The sequence below is a fragment of the Channa argus genome, chromosome 13 (genome assembly GCF_033026475.1).
Source record: "Channa argus isolate prfri chromosome 13, Channa argus male v1.0, whole genome shotgun sequence".
Classification (NCBI taxonomy): domain Eukaryota; kingdom Metazoa; phylum Chordata; class Actinopteri; order Anabantiformes; family Channidae; genus Channa; species Channa argus.
In genome coordinates, this window is record NC_090209.1 from 15665127 (window position 1) to 15687665 (window position 22539).

At 38.0% G+C, this 22539-nt stretch overlaps 1 protein-coding gene across 1 annotated transcript; it reads left to right on the plus strand.

The window, feature by feature from the left end:
- Positions 1–62: 62 nt before the first annotated feature.
- On the plus strand, positions 63–22038 carry ctnnbip1 (catenin, beta interacting protein 1). The gene is made up of 4 exons (XM_067527818.1): positions 63–221; positions 8564–8678; positions 10062–10152; positions 19008–22038. Exons 2-4 carry the CDS (start codon positions 8583–8585, stop codon positions 19064–19066), a joined length of 246 nt encoding a protein of 81 aa, XP_067383919.1. The 5' UTR covers positions 63–221; positions 8564–8582; the 3' UTR covers positions 19067–22038.
- Positions 22039–22539: the final 501 nt, after the last annotated feature.

Consider the following 22539-nt stretch of genomic DNA (forward strand, 5'->3'; position numbering starts at 1 on the left):
GTTTGAGCCCACTTGCTCGCCCCCTGATGTGGCGTTGGCTGCGCCGGTGCCGCCCCCTGTGGTCGGTCGTGGTACTGAACAAGCAGCAGGACTCGCTGAGTTGTGTCAGTCCGCCGTAGCTGTGCCGACTGGAGCGATGTGACCCCGGAACAGGACGCCCTCTTTACAACAACACACCATTCAAACAGAGCACAGAAGAAAGAAAAGCTGGACCAGGAGGGGTAAGCGCTTATGAGTCGCTTTTTTGACGAGGCGCATATTGTCAGGGGTTTTAGAAACAATACATATGTTTGGATCCCGGCGTTCACACTTCTGGCAGAGCAGCGGTACCTGGTGTTTGCACCCATAGGAACTTCATTCAGGCTTTTGTCTCGGGCATGCTAGCGAGCTAGCTGGTCTGGTTAGCATTGGCTGCTTTTCCAAGGGGGGTTTTGTGGGTGACTTAATTAAATGTTTGCTGAGCTTAAATTAAAGGCAGCTTGTAATTCAACAGTAATGCCCATACAAATGTTCCACGACGGATATTGCTTCCGATCCGTATCGAAAACGCGTTGAGGGTCGTTGCATGCTAGCAAGAACGCTGGTACAGTTTGAACAGTCTGTGTCCCGCAACATATTGACAAGAATTGTTCATAGTCTCGATCTCGTAAAATATCAGTTTTGACCTTTAGTTTTCTGCTTTTCGCGATGGTGCATTTTTGCTTGGCGTTATTTTTATTTCAGAGTTTGTCCTTTTTGAAACTCATCAAAACTGGTCAATAACCTACATTCCAAGCTATCTTCTCAGCTAACGCTAAGCAGACTTTACGTGTTCCCATGGCGACGGTGTTAACATTAGTGTTATTATACAGCAACATTAAAACAGTTTTCTTTTTATTGCTAACAAGACAATTTTTCAGACCACAGACATGATGAAGCTTACAGTAAGTACAGGTTACAGACCCATTTACCCTACTCAACAGACACTACACTCAACAAAGACAGTGTCTAAACTTGGAATCATGTCAAATGTTTAACCTTAAACTTAAACGCTATTGGACATAGAGTAACTTTTATACAAATTGGTTTTTATGTCAAGTTTACTTTTCAAATAGCTGCTCCATCGGTTTCCTATTTTTGGATCATGCGACCCATGGATGCATTGTGCCACCCAGCCTTTTACAGTCGTCCGTCCCACCCAATGCGATAGCTGGCAAAATTTTGAGTGATGATGCTGGCAAGGCATTGCTGACCCACAGGCAGTGGATGTCAGGGCCGTGCCACTCATGAACCACAGTATGTCAAGCCTGCATTAGTTTGCACATTCCCCTAGCTGTCTGGATTTTGGAGTGAGATTAGGACCCCTGGCCTCGCCTCCCTCTCTTCCTCACCTCCTCACACTCAGGGCAGGTGCTCTTTGCTGGCTCCGCAACCCCATTGAGCCTTGAAGGGACCTCATCAGCTGTCTGCGATTAGAGCTATGGAGGGAGGGCTTGTACATCTCACAACCTCCTGCTCTTCGTCTGGCACAAGCACTTGTCAGCCTGTCAGCATTAACCCAGCCACATAGCAGCCTGTTGTGGCCTCACACTATGATACAAGAGCTGCTTGCATTCATTCGTGGCTTATGCACTTAGTTCAAATGACAGATAATTAAAGACAACGACCAGGCTGTTTCAACAGTTTTAAAGAAGCAAACTTGAAATCATATCTGTCCTGTTTCCCCTTCTATGTCTAGTGTGCATGCTATTGTGCACAGTTGCACTGCCTTGCATTGTTCCATGTGCAGAGATCATGTAACTGTTTACGAATGAGAATATTATGCCCTCCCTTAAGATGCTGCTGCTTTTGAAATGCTGCAGCTACACACACGGGACCAGCTTAAGGCTGCAGCTTCTGTTTCAATTCCTTTGAGAGACTCTGAGGAGTGGGCAGAGATGTTCTGTGATCACAGACCACATTTAATTATGCTATACAGTATGGCCTGTGAAAAGAAATTAAGCAAAATCAGGTTGCCTGAAATTTAATGTAAATTTCATTAAAAAAACTTAATTAAAGTGTGCCAATATTATATTTTATTTACTACCAGCATACGAGAGGCCTAAATAAGAGAGTTAAACAAATTATCTATCATATAACCTAGATAGGTATATAAACTATCTGGGTAAAGCAAAAAAACTTAAAGGAGAGTTAAGCACATGTAGAACCTCAGCCTATAGCCTACTGTACATGATTGTTTTAGTGCATGCCCCATGTGGTGACAACAACACATGACCCACATATCAATCACTTTTCACAATCCAGTTCATCACCATTGTCCCCAAATACTGCAGCCATTGTTGTGGGCACTGTACGTGTGAGCAGATTGTTCACAAATAAAAATCATGCAGACATCAAGTAAGTCCAAGCCAGAGCATTTGAGCGCAGGGTGCGCCAGAGCCTCTGGCGCACCCTGTTTCAAATCCTCCTCTTGGCTTGGCCCAGAGGAAATTGGAAATAGTTTTCATTATGTTTACATTTTAATGTATATGTTTTGATTTATGCCGCAGGTCTGAAATGACTATTATAATGATCAGAAGGATTGCAATAAATGGGCAGAAGTTTTTACATTTAACAATAAACTGTCAAAAATTTTAAAATAAGCCAAAGGGCCAAATGTTTATGGGTTACATTATTTAAAATGTATTTGCTGCTTTCCTTTATGTATAATGTCTTTGGGTTCTGACATGTTGATTTTACCAAAATGTATTTGAGGACTTCTTTTGCTCAGAGGGTTAGTAGCTCTCTGGAACTCTATAGCATGTTGTTGGTGGATGTATTTGCCTTTCTATAGCTACAGCTACCTTTCCACACCTTTTCTATAGCTCCTCTGTGGTATTTCTGGGTTTTTTTTTTTGTTTGTTTGTTTGTTTTTCAAGTGTTTTACTCGTTCTGTATAACAAGCTTGCCTCCAGTAGGATTAAAATGTTTTTTGAATTCAGTTTATAATTTTTTGACATTTTAGGGACTAAATTATCAATGAATTAATAATTTCATTTTTTTTTTTTGATCAGTTGTTGATTTAAATAATTATTAGTTGAAGCCATTTTAGATTTCTGTAAGACTTGATTATTACAGTTAACTCTTTAATGGAAAATTGTCATAAAAACCTAAAGAAAAATTAGTATAGCCCAAGGTGATGGACTAAATTGGTTTGTTTTATTTGAATAATCCAAAAGATATAGTTTATCATGTATGAAAAAGGATATAAATAAATTCTGACCTGAAGCTTGTAACCAGAGAATTGGAGTATTTCATCACTAAATAGTTCTGAAGACAATCTGTCTTGGGTTTGATACGCTGCCTACAAAGGCAGGTTAAGGTAACCTTAACAAAGTTAACCTTAACAAAGGTTAAACAATAACCCCCAAAGGTCTTATAACTAATTTAGTTTATTGTTGAAATAATTATAATATTAGCGAATATTAGGTTTCAAGGCATGTTTAGTTGTCAATAGAAGTGTGTGTGTGTGTGTGTGTGTGTGTGTGTGTGTGTGTGTGTGTGTGTGTGTGTGTGTGTCTCATTTTGTGCAGCTGTTCTACAGAACCAGGCCAGGTTGGTGGGAGCTCAGCTGGCAGCCACACCAGGCTCATAGCCTACTTAAGTTTCTCACACATTTGCCTGGGATGTTGGAGCAGTTTACGACTGAAATCAAGCTATTTTTCCTCTCTGCAAATCTATTGGTTTCTCAGGATCCACTTTCATGTGCACCTTAACCCCTTTGCCAAAAATGGCCTCTTTCCCTGTTTTTATGCTTACTTGAGGTATTTGATTTTTTTTTTTTTTTTTTTTTTTTAAGAATGAGATGTTTTTGATTATGTGAGCAACTGATGGCAGAGCCACTAACAAGCAGTAAGTGGACCAGTCCATGTGTGAGTGGACTAGTTCACTGTGGCAGTTTTTGCCCTTCATGACCCTTAACAAATGTGAGGGCCTATCACATTGCATACTGTAATCCCTGGCAGTAGACCCTCATTGCACTGTGTGGCCCTACTCAGAGTGTTGAAATGGTCTTAAGAAGATTTGTCCATGCTCCTGGTTGACACACACGTGTACATGAGTAACCCAGCATGCAGATGCCATGCATTGCATAGGTTTGTCTCTATTTTTAAAGTGGCATTATTGAATATGTAATGTCTTTGAGAACTGTTGCATTCTTGTGACACACTCTCTGTCATGCGGGAAATTTGAATGATAAATTAAACTTGATCTCATTTACAGGAGTTGTATGAAGTAGTGCAGTAGTAAACAATTGGGTGACAGCAGTTAATTTTCAATCACACAATGATTTTAGACCATGATTCAGGGCACATATTGATAGTTTTACTCTATTCATCATGTTCAAGTTATTCTAGAGAAATATGCCACTTCATCTAAGCTGAGACCTGTTCAACGATTAGACAGAACTCAGCAGCAACTTCTTCAGGTTATGTGTTAAATGTTTTAAATGTAAAAATGTGACACAAATAGTGCAACACGGGTTGTGGTGGTGTTGTATATCTGAATTTGCATAGATTAACCTAATTTTGCTCATTTACATCAACGATGTAGGTGTCTAAGAATATATATGCACCAAAATTGATTAACCAACACCATTTGCTGTTTTTTTTTTTTGGTCGTGTATTATTATAAACTAAATACATTTTGGAAGGCTTCATTTAAAATTTATTTATGATCAATAAAAGTAGAGCAACTACAAAAACATATATTTCATATCAATTATGTCTCCCACCATTACCATGTATGCAGATTTTTCAGTTCACCTGCTGTGGTTTAACTGGCTCATGGGGCTTGATTCCTCAGCTCAGCCCAGCCCAACATGGCCTGAGAGGGGGGATTAGACCTAGATTGGCATTAAAGAAAGCCTTTGATTACATTTGGAATATTAGCAGCATGTATCTGAGGCTGGCTGAGCATCCCACAAGGGATTAGTGTTGAGCCTGCCCTCCCCTAGAACCTAACACCAGGCACACACAAAAGACTGACAGAATCCTTAGTGGTCCTTGAACTGATGTAAGTCCCTAAAGAGCATGTACGTTAGAATAATATTGGAATGATCCCAGCAAGGTTTCACCTCAAAACATTTATCGATTTTAGAGTAAACCTTTGGATTAATTTGTGCATTGTTTTTGCAGGCAAAATAATTATCACACTACTAATGAGGAATGAAACGTTAAAAATTTAAGCACAGGCCTCAGCACACTATTTACATCCAAATTATTCCAAAGTGGTGAATCCTTTGTTTGCTCAACGTTTGACCAATATTGTGCTTAATTAATTCTCAAGATGAGCATTGTAGATCAGTTAAATAGATGAATGGTTAAGAAATAGTGATAACTCGAGAAATAATGAAGCCCAGATATTTGTTTTGCATGTATACATTTGTGCAAAGCTTATTTATAAAGCATACCCCTTTGTAATTGCCTATCATTATATTTCCATCCATATCCCAGGTGAACAAGTCAATATATAAAGATATCTAGAAGTTCTCAAAATAATATGCAAACAGGAAGACTGCATTTCACTGAACAATTTGTTGCCCCTTTACACAAAGTGATATTGTAATAAATTCAGCCCATTATTTTTAAATACCTTTCTAAACACATTAAGAGATTATTTTATTTATCCTTACCCTCTTGACAGACAACCATCTGCTTTACAAATTTGTCCTGGCTCTAATTTTTGAACATACATTTTCCTTTAACTCTCTTACAAATATGAAATATATATAGTAAATTCTTTAGGATCAATTTTATTATTTTTATCTGAACATTTGTAAGTCCAGTAGATCATCAAATTTCAAAAACTAAATTGAGAAACAGATGGTTTGAGGGTTCCTGAGCAGAAGATCTACTAATAATTCTTACAACTCTATTCTGTGTTTTACAGACCGCTCCCTAACACCTTATGTATTGAACAGTATTTGAACATTGAACGCAATATATACAATGCTTTCTTATGTAGAAGTTCTGTATAAACGTGCATTTGACTACACATCCTAAGCTGCAACCAATATTTAGAGGTCATTTCTATGGCTGTATGCCAGACACTAGAGTACCATCTACAACATTGTTGTAATTAATTGTAAAAGAACATCACTGATTACCCTCATTTACAGTTCGACTTTGTTTCTACTTCCTACTGAGGCTTCCCTTATAGTCTTCTGTCAGGCTATAATGTTTGTTCTTCTTATAGCAGGTATAACTGTGAGAGTGGGGTAAGATTAAACAAATTTCCAGTCTAGCAAAAAGACAAATTGCATAAGCCCAGGCAGAGATGATACTAAATTTGGCCAGTTTTCATACTTCAAAAGCAAACATCAGAGGATCAGTAATGCCTCAGCCATGAAAGCAGTAGGCCTATTTATACTGTGTGGAATATATTGGCCTTTTGTGCAGTAGCAGACATAAAATGTTCAAGTTGTCGAGTCTTAGAATATTCCTGAATATAGGAATATTCAGTATATTGTTCATTCAATATATTGTATATATACAATACAATAGTTTCTCTTTTAAAAATCGACAAAACGACACCTTTTTGGAATTTCTGTCACTCAAACAGAGTTACGGTTTTATTCTGACTGTGCCAAATTGGTGCTCCTAATTTTTGTACTGTGTATCGTCTTATTGGTATATCTCTCAGCTTGCAAGGAGCTTGGAGACATGATCAAACGTGTCACTGCTGCTGATCTGAAGCTGTTGCCAGCCTTCACCCACATCCTCTCTCCATCACTACCCCCACCCAAAGACACACCAGCAGCAGCAGTCCCTTGAAGGTGTACTGAGCATCTAAACTGACACCAGCAAGCTCTCTCTCGAGTTTGTTTTTGTCTGTCGTGTTTTTGAGTCTTGAGCAGCTCTCCAATTAAACTAAGTCGAACGCTCAGGTTGAAGTGAAGGTTAGTGTCCTGCTACCACAGTGTGTGACTGAAAACAGACATGAGGACAAAGTCAAGTCTTAGCCGTTTGCAGTAAACAGCCACTCAAAAGGTTGTTAAAATTATAAAGACTTAACCAGAATCATGCTCTCCAGCTGCTCTGACCTGGTTAAATCCTAACGCTCACAGTGGCATCTAAACGTCTGCCAATGGCCAACGGTGAACCATTCATCCTCCACTCCTGGGCACTTGGAAGAGGGGAACAGAAAGTCAGGTCCTCACTTAAATATAACCCCACATCAAACGGCCTGCCAACATGCATTAGTTGTCCTTTGTATTGATAAGAAGCCAAAATAAATTGCAAGAGCTATAATCATTTTGGCTCCCCTAAGGGTTTTTATTAAAGATCCTAGAGCAAATTCTGACTTGCATACTGATTTTCTATCCAATAAATCTTACCTTTTCCTCCATTTATCCCTTTTAAAACTGTATTAACTCTTTTCTGTCAATTATTTCTAATGCATGGTCAGCATTTATAATTGGAAATTTGGTAGAGTTAGAATCCCAAACTGCTCTGTGCACCTCATCTTGTTGGTGCATTGCAACGGTGCATCAGCAGCCGACCTTGATGTGTGTTTTTGTGCTATCACAGCGGAACCTATCCCTTTTCTCTCATCCACATTAGCTTTGGCAGTTCCTTTTATCGCCTTCTTTTCCCTCCCCTTTTCCCTCCCCATTTCTCTCCCCTCTGCCTATATTTTGCATCTCTGCAGACTTTATAGTGAAAGTAGGTCATTAGTTAAATGTTGAAAAAGAGATGGATCGAGAAGACAGGCTAGATCTGTGTGTAAACTGCCATGCAGTATTAATGACAGCTTTTCATGATGTGAAGTGTCAAACCTACAAAGTGCCAGCATTGAGACTAGGCCACTGACTTCTAATATCACCAATTTTTGCATTGGTAATGAAGTGCTTATCATACAGTCTGTGTTGTTTAACTTAATGGTAAAACATCTAGTTCCAGCCTAATAATGTATTCGTGAGATGTCAGCTTAGAAAACACCTAACTGGAAAGCAGTATGTCTCCAGGTGGTGGTATTTTCAGTGGTGTACACTATATTTGCCTTAAACTGATGTCTGCTAAATAATACTAAAGATCGGCGGCTTTCGGCTTGTCCCATCAGGGGCTGGCACAGTAGAAGGCATTTGGCATGTTTTTTTACGCCAGATGCCCTACCCAAATGGGAGGGTTGCGGCAGGAGGGTACAAGCAGCACCAAGGTTCAGGGTGGGATTCAAATCCGCGGCCTTCTGTATGCCTACCCAATGCTCTACCAATGAGCCACCATGGCCCCTGTCTGCTAAATAAGACTACTGTTTTGAAAGGTTTAGTCTCAGCTGTTGTCATTAACAAACTCATAAAACAAGGCCGAGTATACTAGGAATACGTAAAGACTATAAATAGCTATGTGACTACAAAAAATGTCACTCACTTTTCCAGCCTGCAGGGTTGGGTGTTTACAATTAAAAGATTTTTAATAACATATCACGATATCAGGTCATGGCCACTTAGGTTGTGTTACCGAAACCACTGACTGTATTCTGTAATTTTCTTTTAATCCTAACAACACATGTGAGTGTTGTAATGTGAATTTCTTTGTCTGAACAGAGCCACAGGAGCAGGGGGGATGAACCGTGAGGAGGCCCCGGGGAAGTCTCCTGAAGACATGTACATCCAACAGAAAGTGCGTGTCCTGCTGATGCTAAAGAAAATGGGATCAAATGTAAGCATATAAGCATAAAGTCCCCTATACAAGATAATTAGGCTTTAGTAGACATTAGTACACAGGACAGATTTTACTTAGATTAAAATTCATTGTTGAATTAGTTGGTTTACAGATGAACATATATTGACGTTTTCATTATTTCAGGTTGGGACACACACTAACAAAGCTAACTTTAAATCAAACATCACTCCACATATGTTCATCATTCATGTCAGCATTGTGCATAACAGATAGCAACTCCACAGATTATCTGTTACAGCTTAGGTAGCGAAATAAATTTGAGTAATGAAATCATGTTTAAATGCCACTTTTGCTAATATGAAGGTGTCAGCACAAATGATTGATATGGCCCCTCTGGAGCAAACAAACCTAACTGCATTATAATTGGTTACACAGCTACAGAAGCACATAGATGAATCCTGTAAACATGTCCTACCTAAATCTTTAAAAAAAAAAAGAACAAGTACATTTAAAGATGATTAAGGCTTGTCTATACAGTGTAATTTTTAAACCAATTTGAAGGCGAGAGCAATACTTTACAAATTAGCCACTCCTCTGACTTTTGAGCAGGAAGTTATCTCTACTTAATTTGGCAGCATATAGCCAGATAACTGATAAAGCAAGTCTCACTAATAAAATGATAATAAAACTATTATTGTGAGTAGAATAGTTTAAAGTTAAAATACACTCGTGGAATAATAATTGTCTTCAGCTTTGTTGCTATAAATGTCATTTTTATACAAGTAAAAGCACTGCCACAGCTTCTCAGACATCCAGTAAAAGATGGACACTATGATTAGTAACACAACAGCTAAATGGCATTCTACTATTCAATTAAAAAAATCTGTCCTTTAAAAGTTGGCCAAACAGATACACAAACAGAAACAGAGACACAAACACAAAAAAGCAGAAAATTAAATAATTAATTTGTGTTGAAAATCAAAACCTTTTATTTTGAAATTTTATCTAAATTATCCACATTGGGAAAACTTTGGCTATATCTGAAATCATACCCTACTCAATGTATAGTGACTTTGCCATTTTGTAGTAATGTCCAAATTTTGAGTGAGTAAATCTGTCCACTATACCGCACTGCAACAGTAAAAGTAGTGTACATGGCATGTACACCAGTTTCTGCCAACAATCACACAATACAATCCTCCCTGTTTTAGAAAAGAGAAAATTACTTTTGTTTTTGAAAATTACCTAACAGCTGTTAGTGACACTAGTAAATGGGTAAAAAAGGGGTTGAATTCGGACACAGCCTTAATTCTTAGAAATAATTTGGCAATAATAGGATAATAATAGGATAAACCATTCATAGAAATATTTCTTAATTCTTTACTGTTTTTTTATTTGTTGTTTGTTTTTTTTCTTCAGCTTACTCCGAGTGAAGAGGCTTTTCTCCGAAATTATGCAGGTGTGGTCCACAGTCAGATGAGCCAGCTACCACAGCACAACATAGACCAGGGTAAGGCGCACTCACAAACACGCGCACCCACACAGTGCTTTTATCCGTCCAAGTATTAGAGTTAGAAATTATTCATGTGTTTTTATTTATGTGTGCTTGTTTGAATTTTCAAATGTGATTAAGGAATATTTTCAGTGCAGGTCAGTAGTTGTACTTTTAGTTCTCAGATGTTTCATTTTTACATTTTGTTTTTTTGCAGCAGAGGTATAGAAAGTGTTTGACAAGTTAAAACAAAACCAGCTTACAACAACTTGAACCCACAAACACCACTCTCACATATCACAGATGTGCTGCTGCACCCAAACTGAAAACAAGGGAAGATCCCTCTGCATATATCTCACCTTCAGAGTTTGTACCCCAACAGGCCTAACACATTCCCTGACACTGCATTAAGCCAACTCTGTGGCCTAACACCACTGAGATTACTCACTCTGCAAACAGTGTGACTGATTGGATCCAAATGACTCATCACAACACAAATGCACTGCTAGCAGAGTTTCCCACAAAATTTCATTCTACTTGTAGCTGCCAGGGGTGAGAGGGTGGGGGTACCATGCAAATATTTACTATGACCTTGGCACACTTTATTGTCGAACAGCTACTCTCTTCAGGCTACTAAAGGTCGTTATTCACTCTCTTATGAGAGTTTTTGGGACTACAGAGATACTTAGACCCCTCTGGTTGTTCTGAGTTGTTACAGAGTGATACCTCTCACTGTATATATGTACGATCTTTGGGTACAGGCAGCAGTGTTTAAGCCTGTTTCTCCCCCAACATGCAGAAGCTAAACACCAACATGTTTTCTTTGTCCAGTCAGGTGTGTAAATCATGGAATGAATGTTACAAACAGCTGATCTGAATTGCTGTTTGACATTTCAAGGAGCAAATAACCAGTCTACTGGGGCGGAAGAGTGAGGGGAAATAGTCCTGTAGATAATTGATCACGGATGTCGTTATTCTCTTGGACAGGTTAAAAAGCGGGTGGCCAAATATACTTGAGTGGCTGTAAATACACTTTGACAGCCCACCCAAGCATTTTGTATGTGTGGGAAACACTGGCTAGTCTCACCACTGCTTCCCACAAGAGGTCTGTCAAGAGGCCTGTTTCAGATAATGCAGTGTTTGCATGTTGAAGAAAATCCTGTCTCATTAGCCTTTGTTCATCATCCTTACATATGATAGTCATGCTTACATGGCACCAGAGGGTGCTGTTGAGCTTTCTTTAGTTACTTTATGGTGTTTATGTTGTGCATGCTACTTTCAACAAAATTGTACAAGAAGACAGGTACTGCAGTTACCTGAGGAATCAGCAGCAAACTGTTACAAATTATGCTTTTTTTTTAGTAGAATTACATGTTAAGTCCAAACAAGGCTGTCAGAGAGGAGACCTGCCATCCTCCTGTTGGAACTCACTTCAGCCTTCTTCCTGTGTAATTTGAGAACCTGCATTTGTCCCCCAGGGGAGCTTTACTTTGGGAAATTTGCCTGTGATTTATTACCTGTGGGAAATGTTATGTCTCCTTGTCTGTGTCCTTTTGCTACAAGGGAACAGTTTGTGTTGGTGATTGATGAATATGTTCATTTCTATGTTCAATTCAATTTATGATTGCATAGGCTATTAGGATGGAAAGTAAAAAGCACATTAACTCCTTGTCCTTCACTTTTGTATTTTCCATTGGTGTTGTTTTAACCTGCAGGGTACAAAACTATTTAAATTTTTTAAATACATCCTTATTCTGCAGTATATAATGGATTGCTGCAATCTGTTTGTGAGTTAATGAATCAGACAGTATAGTTTTCATTATTACGGTGTGTGTGTTTCTTCATTAGTCAGCAGTTTATAAAGCATTGCATCAGATAGGAAGGATGGTGTCTTATTGTTAAAAAACTCAGCATCCGTACATGAGATCAGTATAGGTTTTTTTTAAGTTTATCATTTCTCTTTAAATGAACTACAGACTGTCAGTTTGTGCTGCACCTATTTTTCCTTTTAATAGAAACAAAACGTCTAGTCTTTACTGTGTCAGTACTGCTTGGACAAGCCTCATTAAAAATGCATGAATATGGCTGATGAAAGGTGCTCAGAGAATGCACATCACAAAAACCGACATATTTAGTGTCATTTGGCAGCTGCCCATCTTGTCAGTGTGCCAATAAATTATCTGTGGTCTGTATCTAGTCTAAAGTAATGTGATGGTTTCAAGTTGATCACTTTTAAATATTCAACACTGCACTGAAAGAGAGCAATTTGTTGGTGCATTCAGGATCCTTTGCGGTGGTGTGAAGAGGTTCAGTTTCATGAAGAGGGAAGTTCTCTATGTGATCTCATTTAGACACGGTAATTAACGGGAAAATAGATAAAAGGAAATCTTTTATTGTCTAGCAAAATGCACAATCATTGTATCATTGTGCCTGTTCAAATACACTTTTGCCAGAGCCTGTTCTCAGACAACAAAGGACCAACATGAAATTTTACATATATTAAATATATGCAATGATTGTGATAATTGTGTTCATGCATTATGGTGATCAAGGTATTTGTAATTGATTGATTTGTTAATTGTTCTAAACAAATGTTTGAAATCTGGGGTTTGGTGATATATCAGGTTATAACCTCTGTGCTTCCCACTGTTCACACACCATCAGAATAACAGTGAACCTTTCCTTATCATCCTGCTAAGGTAGATCTGGCTGTCACAGTACAGCAGCCCAAAACTTTCTGTAATAATTTACCTGCTTGCAGCAGCTTCACTTTCACAGCTCGTACCAGTCTGATTGATTTCTGCAGCAAATACTTGGCTCCAGATAAGAAACATCTTTCTCTTTTACAGGTTAGCTTGAGCATTATTTAAGAAATATAACAGACAAATGAAACAATAAGATTTGAAACGGTTTTTAAAAGTTTGCGCTTCCAGCATCAACCCACCTTTTTGCTACGATTTGGCAAAGAAAGTTTTAGCAACATTTTATAAATCTAATCACCTTCTTCCTTTCATGGAAACAGTTTAATATTGCTCTGATTGTAATAAAAAGCACACTGTTTTCTATCATTGCTGCTTATCTAACAGTTTAAAAAGTAATAACCTTGAGTGGATGACTCACAACTTTTAGCCTGCAAAGTAATGATATTTAGTCTCCTTCAAAGGGTTTTAGAATCTTTTGTGACCTCATATAAGAGGCGCCGTGCAAGTATTGTAAAATTGGATTTTAAAAAATGTATGCTACTACCACATGCACACTACTACCACTCCATAGAGGTCACATAGGCCCAACTTCAGAGACGTATCCCTCTTGAGTCAAACTTTCAAACTAAACCCATTCGCCCACATTTTCCACCCCCATCAGTATGAAACAGAGCATAGTTTCGATGTGCGGTTTCAACATGCTTTGAGACCAGTGTCCTCAAGGGCTCTCAGCACATAGCGATAGTGTCAAGTGTCAGACACTGCGTCGTTGGTCGAATGGCATTGTGCCCAGAAGGCGCTGTCGGACACACTCGCATACTGATTATCGTAAGTCCAGGCAAAGCTACGTTCACGAAACATCAAGTAGTGTGTGGGTGCAAGAACACATAAAAGTGAATGTGACAAGTGGATAACATCACTGCTGTTGTCAGCATAGTATTTTTTGATAAGAAGAAAATTTTCTAGGTTCTTCAGTCTAATCTGTCCAAAAATGTTCTGATCTGATCTTGCCGATTGACTTCCGATTGGAAATGTTCTCAAAACCCTGTATCACTCCCTTAGTTGGCACTTAGCTGCATGTTCAGTTTTTTTCCTCGTGAAAAACAAGAGGAAACCAACTTGGGTGATACCACTCATACAATATTTCGTTGAACACTATTGGTCACTGGATTTGCATTTTAGATCATTCTAATTGGCTCATTACCATATATGCAAATACAGAATTTTGTTTTGCAATTTTAATCACGCCAAAGAGGAATATTTTGCCAAAGACTCTAAAGCTTCAAATGTTTTATTTCTTTTTTCAGTCACATTTTACGATGTGAACACCTTGATGTAGCTAAAATTTGGTCACACAGAGGAAGAAGTGGATTGTGGGCGAGCATGACTTCACAAGCTATGTTTAAATGCTGTTATTATGATCAGAAATTAAGTGTGAACTCATTAAGTGAGGCTTGGAGTTTGAAGGGCTCTGTTTCAGTGCTCCTTCTTTCAACAATACTGATTAAAATCTGTGCATCTCAGTAGTACAGAGAGTTTTCTGTGGCAGAACAGTTGCATCATAATATGGAGAATACATTAGTATTGTCTTTACAATCAGGCTGTTATTCTCCCTTTATTAATTCTCTTATTCAGGGCTTTTTCTGACTGACATCGTGTCAAGTTAGACAATACAGGTTGTCAAAGCCGCGAATAAATCCAGTCATCTCAGGACTGATTCTGTCTGACTTGACAAAGAAAGTTTACTCCTCCTAGGAGGACATCTGAGGGCCCTGACAAATGAAGAGAGATGAGGAGGGGTTACTATAGCAACCTCGGTCGTCCCAGGAAAGCTCAGCTTCCCTGTGGGCTTTGGTGTTGTTGCAAGGTGCTGCATCACTAGATTTGAGCAGATGTCATTAGGGAGCCTGGAGGCAAGCTGGAGTGCTAATTACACAGCCACAGTGTGATATTCCAATCTCTCTGTGTCAGTTTCATCCCTTTTTACAGAAATATGGCTTCTCTCATTTTAGATTTTACCACCGCTTTGCTCAGCCAATACATGATCTTGTTTCTTTTTTTATTTTATCACACACCCCTTAAACCTGGCTTTTCGATTAAATGCCAAATGACACAGAGCAAAAAAATCGTCTTTGTTTGGCAACTCTTCCAGAGCAAAGTGGTATTGATTCTTACTTTATCCTGTTCTTTACTGCAGCATGAATCTGAGACAGGCACTTTATTACCCGCCATATCTATGTGGTTCAGCCCTCTGAAGATTGACTTTCTCCTTGAAGTGGCAATATGCAACTTAAGGTAGCACTAGCATGAGAGTCAACATCAATCCTTTCTGCTGTACCCAGCTCCCCTTCTTGCTCTTTTACCTGGTATGATCCACCACACTCCGCACAGCTCTCCAAATATTAGTCTATATCACATTTCTGTTCAAAGAATGCTGCAAAATTGTACTAATCATGTAGGAAATTTTTTTAATTCTCTGACAAGACACGCGAGCCTCCTTCAAAAACTTTGAGTATTTGCATTGTTGCCAGTGCCGTTCAGTGACTTCACAGGAGGCATCAACAGCACCTTTCCATAAGAAGATAAACTTGGTAACATATTCTTACCAAACAAATTTGAATATTTGGTTTTCTCAGAATTCTGAGGATACTGAATTAGCCAATTTTCTTTATAGTGATCTTTGCTTAATTAGCAAAACAAACCAAAAATGTAAGCACATAGATTTTGAGCTCTTGAAAGAAAATATAGAATTTATTAAATCCCTGTAGACATGAAAAATTAAGTATTTTCTGTTGTGTAAACCTGTTTTCAAGCTTGTTAAATTTTAGAAATATTGCTGAATGCATTAAAGAAACGGACATCTTCAAGTCTTCAATTTCTATATGTTATAATTACTAGTAACTACTACTATTAATTACTACTGATTAGTGACTTGTTTTGACAGCTATTATAAAAATTTGGCTAACACTTCTTAGGCTTCAAGTGGAAAAGCATTTTACTTTGTCTCATAGTGTTTTTATGTTCTCACCTTTCTAATGAAACAGGATTTGTTTAATTACCTGACTTGCTAGAATGGGCATGTAAATTGTCATCCACATAATAATGTAGCAGTAATAGTGAAGACGTCTGAAATTAATGAGTTAAATTTACACTTTTTAAAAAAAACGTTTTAAAACTAGACCTACTGTGTTTGTCGATGTCAACACGTTGATCTGGGCCACACATTCCTGTTGTGTTTCAGGCTTCTTTACCCACCACTGCTCTTATTTGGTCATGGGGGTGGGCCCTATTTTTTTATCCCCTCAGCTGACTCTGGACTGAGTGGAGTGGAGGGAAGCGGCATGGTGCCTTCAGCTTCAAAATATAATCACACTTTAATGTTAATTTCAGTTTCCTATTCCAAGAGGTTTCAGTAGAACTTTGGTAATTCCATATTACTTTTACTGAAGCAGATAATGATTTATATTTAAAAATGTTTTCATATAGCTGGTTTTTTCTTGCCAAGATCCAACTATATTCAATTAAAAGTGAAATTAACCAGAAGGCGACCTGAAGGGACAAGCCGAAAGCCATTGATCTTGATTAGATATTGCTCATTATTGCAACATTGGTTGATTACCAGAAGTTTTTGTCAGTCAACCACTTAGGTATTCTATCTGTAAGTACCTACTTTTCCTCAAAAACAATTTACATGATAAAGAAAAATGGTTTATTGTAAAGTATTTATGGGGACAAATCAGATGACATGCATGTTGTTGCTGTTATTCATGTAATCTGGCATCTGGAAAGACTCTGTTTACCCCACTGTGCATAGTGAGGAGGGGCTCCGTGCATAGTGGAGGGATGGGCAAGTAAACACCAGACGCTGAGCTTCACTGAAACAAACCAAAGGCTGTTTGCTCATAGGCAGCAGCAGCCTGCCATCCGCTTATGCAGTCTGATTTTTATCTGTCGCTAGGCAACAGCTTTGAGGGACCTGAAGTTTTTATCATGCTAGCTGGAGCTTGTAGTGTATGTGTTTTTTTGACAGGGCGAGGTCTGAACGTGACTGTCAGGCAAAACAGACATAGCCCAGCCTTCCACTACGTTCTGAAGATGTATTTTGAGAGCATTTCTGCCAGTCATTCGCCTCAGGTTGTACACAAAACCACAAAATGACTCCGACTGCCCTTTTATGTTATAAATTTGTGGTCTTGCAGATACCTACTCCAAAACATCAACTTGAACAGCAGCAGTATTCAGCAGTGGTATAATTCAGGTTGTGTTTCTTTTGGTATGGTATTATGTTATTGCCTCTTAATCAAGCATTATTATCCCTATGTGCTGTCTCCAAGGAGATGAGATTTATGTTATTAACTGAAGTCTTAAGTCTGCCAATATATATTTTTGTCATTCTGTCTGTAGTTTTGTCTCCTGGTGCTTGCTTTTGCCTGTATGCTTTATCTTGGGCAACACCTCATTTGCTAGGCCAATGAGCTCCCATGGGAAGAGGAACTTGAAAGTTCATATTAAAAGGCATCCTCCCCTAAAAGTCTAGATCGTACAAAGCTTACAAAGACCTCAATGCTGCACAGAAACATGCAAATTATATTCCCCATAGACATAGCAAAATGTACACGAAATTCTGTGCTTGGAAGGTCTCCACTGTTTGAGACGATCTAACAGAAGAGGTTTTAGCTGTATGGAGACCAAATTTTTCAAATTAAAAGTAGTCTCTTCCAGAAAATGCGTTGAAGGATTTTTGTTATTTAAGGCACTGAAAGGGCTTTGTGTAATTTTATTTAACCTTACTCAAATTGGAAAATGTATCTTCATTTATCAGCACAAAAAACTGTCTCAGCAGGTGTAGGCAGACTCAAAGGGCTTGATGAATCACAGTTGGCAACACACTAATGAATGATTTCTTGTTAAACAAAAGCCAGTTGACAAAGTCCTATTGTCTAGCTGGCAGAATCCATTAGTTGACTCACCTCAGATGAAGCCGTGATTGTCAGTTAGTCCTCATTAACTAAGTAGAAGGAAAATTAACAAAAAAAGGGTAAAAAGATATCAGAGCCTGTGTATTGTTGATTATTTTGGTCTCTTTTTCTTTAGGCCCATTGATTCTGTTTCTGCAGCTTAGCGACAGCTTATGATCATCAGCTCGTATAATACAATTTATTTTAGTTCACTCAAACAGTCTTGTGCGTCATAGCTGATGCAGTAACAGCATAGGAGATTGAGCGGTAGTGAAGACTCAGATCTAAGTGTTATCATGACAGAGCAGTCACTCAGTGTTTTACAACCAGTCTCATCGGAACAAAGTGATGGCAGGCAGTGACTTTCCACAGCCGGTGAATATAGGGTATAAAATTAAATTACCTGCATGCACAAAGAATTTTTCACAACAGTGTATTTCCTCCTGGGCTTTCAGTCACAGATGACAGGATTTACAAAATACTGAAAGTATCCAAAGGCTTTTTAGAAAATGTTTCTGATGTCACACTATGAAGCATAATTAGTTTTTGCTGATGTATTTACCAGTGACTAGTTCAAAACAAATTGAGGCCTCACTGAAATTTAATATGTAAACTAGCACTGAGTCAAATTTAGAATGCAACGTCGTATAAATGCAGGTAGGATAAATGATTACACTTGATTGATTACACTTGATTAGTTTTAGCATTGTGCACACATCACACCGAACACAAACCAAACATTTTTTTGTTTGTTTAGCAACTCTCACAATATCATAAAATCATATTGAAATACAATATTTTGATCTACACTTCAAGATTAAAGTTTACATATACCTTAGTTAGAATTTTTCCATAAAGGATAAACCAGACTTGGCAAAAGTAAATTATTGTTTCTTTGAGTTCTTGACTGATTTCCTAAAAACTTCAATTTAATATCTGCACAAATCTGATCACACCTCGTATCCACATCAAACAAAGATAAGACACATCTCCAGTTAGTCAGAGAAGTAAATATCAGTTTTCTGTTTACATCTCATGTTTCTAAATCTCAAACTTGTGAAGCATCTTTAATGAACAACTGGAAATAAAACCATTTTTTCTGTTGAATTCTAAATTTCATCATCTTCATTTTTCTACCGTGACCCTAAACCTAAAGGTCTCATAGAAAATTGTATTTGTGGGACTTGTTTGACCTTCTGCTGTTGATTCTCAGGTGCAGAGGATGTCGTGATGGCGTTCTCACGGTCAGAGACGGAGGATCGACGGCAGTGACCCTTGGCCCCACCAGCCCACCAAACTCCACTGCATCCCATCCCACTCCACCCCATCCTGCCCCTTCACGCCTTGCACGTAATCCACAACAACCCAAAATCCACAAACCCGACACTGATGAGCTCAGGAGAGGAGGGACACCTGTAATGGACACAGGAGGAGTTAAGAGACACCAGGAGGTGGCTGCCTCGCTCTCCCTTATACTTTTCCATCCCAACTCCTCCTCACACCAGCTGCCACACCATTACCTGATGCACTCAAGTGGGTCAATGTGGGTTGAGTCAGTGAAAAAACTCACAGATTGGGTGAGTGAATATCAAATGTAGTGTTTTTTGGTTGTCTTTCTGTGGGAGGTTCGGATTTATTTCGTATTATCTTGTCTGTTTTGACACGTTAGGCAGTGTTACATATTAAATCTGCTGTGGTCATTGGAGGAACGGGCCAGTCGGCCGCTGACTGAAGCAAAGACAAATATAGTTTTCGTCAAGCAGCGTGTGTGATGATTGATTATGTTAGGGGAGAGATTATAATTATTTCTACTTATTTCATAAAGGCTTTTGTATTCTGATTCTGTCACACCAGGAGCCTCATTTATAAACATTTTGTGTGCATAAAACGAAGCGTGAAAGATGTGTTCGCCATCTCCCACGCAGCTTGGGATTTAGAGATACAGATTTGTCCACACATCTTAGAAGCAGAATAGTAAAAAGTACAATCAGAAACATAACGCCTGGTATTGTAGTTGGAAGAAGGTGTATTAATCCGTTTTGTCAGCCACTTCTTTTGTGAGGTAGAATGCAGATGCAATAGTATAAAATGTCTTCATATGACAAGTTGTACTTGTTGACATAAAACTGTACATTAATAAATGCTTAAATATGTCTTTATAGCTGTGTACAGCTACAGTATTAACTGTTCTCAGACGATTCATTTTACTTAATGTCAGATTATTGGCTGTTCATCCCTTTGTACCAACAGTTAATTAGGTGTACAAGCTAGACTCACTTATCAAGTGAATAACTGAGCTCCAGTGACCTCTGACCCTCTCTGGTTGTTCTGTTTTACCAGTTGATAGATTGTTGTATTTTTCGTCATTAAGAATAATTTGGCTCTCTGACCTTGTGGTCCTCTCTGCTGCCACGATGTGTTAATTTGTTGTTAAAACAGCATTTGAGTCAATCTGGCTCCACTTTTGCAACATTTTACATCTTATTGTAATTTCCACTCTGACTTCTCTATTCTCTTGTACAAATACTAGTATGTCAAGCAGATTGATGTGTTTATCAACACTCACAACAGGCCTGTCATTACCATTCATATTTAATTACCAGAGTTAAGAGAGCAGAATAATTAGGCTCGTAACATAATCAATGGGATTTATAAATTGGGAAACTACATTAAGATAAGGATCATTTTAAGCTCTCTCATTCTTCTCATGACCAATCTCTGCACAGTTTTATAAATGAGGCTCCATTTGTTGTTCTGCTATTTTGAACCATAGGCTGTCGAGGGTACGACAGTGTGTTTCTCATGCGGAGAGAATTATAGACACTAGCAAACATAATCACATGAAACACAGGTCTACACATTCTCCCCAAACAAATAATGGTTTTGTTTGGGGTTATTGTAACATTTAAATCTTTTTTTTTTTTTTTTTTTTATATTGTATACTTGGGAAAATACATTAATGAATTGATTGTGCCAACTGTAATTTTTGTTGTTTTTTTTATCTGTAAGATAAAATTAACATTGATTAAGTTGATCAGCAATGTGCTGTAGTTTTAATTTATTGTTTATTGAATTGACATTTGCTCCAACACATCATTAGAGATGGAGAACTGGTAGACAAGGAAAACCTCCCATGAGTCACTCTTTAATATCAGCAGCAGTGGCTCTTTTTCTTTACACTAAAAATCATACGAACTCTAATTTTTAAACTACCTGTAACTAAACACATGAAACCAAACATAAGAACTTTGTGCTATTTCTGACTGTACTGTATCTCTTGCACTATTATCAATGGGATATTTGCAAAAAATACTTTTTGATGTTTTAGCACAGAGATTCTATGTTTGATTATATGGATAGATGAAAACTTTGTAACCATGTTTTTATTCAGTGATTTTAAAACTCTTAATTGACTTAACTGGAATCGCTCAAATGAATATTTGTTAACAGCTGACATGTTTTTCTAGTTACATGCTCAATATTTCATGTGTTTTAAGTACAGTTTATTAACTTGTATAACTAAAAATAATTGTGATGTTTTAAAGCCAAGCATGTCTGCCTCGTGTTTTACAATATTCATTTAAGTGGAGAATCTTTGAAGCCTCTCCACATTGACCGATGTTTGTACATTCTTGACAATTGTGGAAGCTACTATCTCCTTTAAAAAAATAATTTTTGTATGGGTAAGTGTAATCCATTATATATCTTGTTGGCAGTAACTTCTATGTGAATGTCCTCCACAATCATCGCAATGTAAACAGCCAACAGATCCCTCACGCTGCCCGCCTATGACAAAGATATTTGTCTTTTTATGTTTACTTTTATTTTAAAACATTCTTTATTTGCCTATGCATTGTTGTTTTTTCTTTAAAATGTGTCTCACTGTACATTTTAACTATGAGGGTTGTTCAACAGCCTTTGTTCAAGTTGTGAATGAATTTGTGTGTGTGTGTGTGTGTGTGTGTGTGTGTGTGAGAGAGAGAGAGAGAGAGAGAGAAATCCTCCTGGAACTTGCTACCTGTTTAATTTTCAGCATGCTGTTAAGTTTGATTAGGATTTATGGATGTTTTTACTGTGATGACCAGACTTTGCCTAATTGTCCTTTTTTTTTTTGCGTGATGCTTTTGTATTTTTTTTCTCTCAGTCGACATTGATTAGTTGGTTTTGTAAGGCTGCACCATGTCTTGACTTAATGCTTCCAAATTCTATAGCAACTGAACCATTAAAGAAAATTTGAACAATGAGTAAGTAATTTTTCCTTCTTTTCTCAATAGTAAAGTTGAACCTCTTCACAGATGCAAAGGCAGAGATGATAAATGTGAATTTGTGGTTAATAGTACTTGACCATGAAGGCAACTCATGGTCCATTTGTTTGTACTTGCGCTAACAGACATCACCTTAACAGTTCAAATGTATGTGTGTGTGTATGATATTAGTACATCTGAATCATGTTTGAAGAGCAGCCTTACAGCTTCCAGAGACTGACTGAAACAAAGCGACACATTGTAAGGTGTGTTTGTGATGTCTTAACCACTGTAAAACGGTGTCCATAAAAAAAAAAAAAAAAAAAAAATACAACTGTCTACCTTCTTACCTAACAATAACCAGTCACAGTCTCCTACATTTTCTGTCCTGTCAGGTGTTTATTGAGGTGCATTAAGACTGGCTTCTCTGTGATCACCAAGTAGAAAAGAGGGCCCTATGTTTCTTCTGTGCTAATGATGAGCATCTGTTCACTGTTCCCA

Excerpts from the sequence above, each read along its gene's own strand:
- ctnnbip1 (XM_067527818.1), top strand. The coding sequence starts at position 8,583 with ATGAACCGTGAGGAGGCCCCGGGGAAGTCTCCTGAAGACATGTACATC. Across the intron at positions 8,679-10,061 it reads TAAAGAAAATGGGATCAAAT|CTTACTCCGAGTGAAGAGGC; the intron begins GTAAGCATATAA and ends TTTTTTCTTCAG. Across the intron at positions 10,153-19,007 it reads ACAGCACAACATAGACCAGG|GTGCAGAGGATGTCGTGATG; the intron begins GTAAGGCGCACT and ends GTTGATTCTCAG.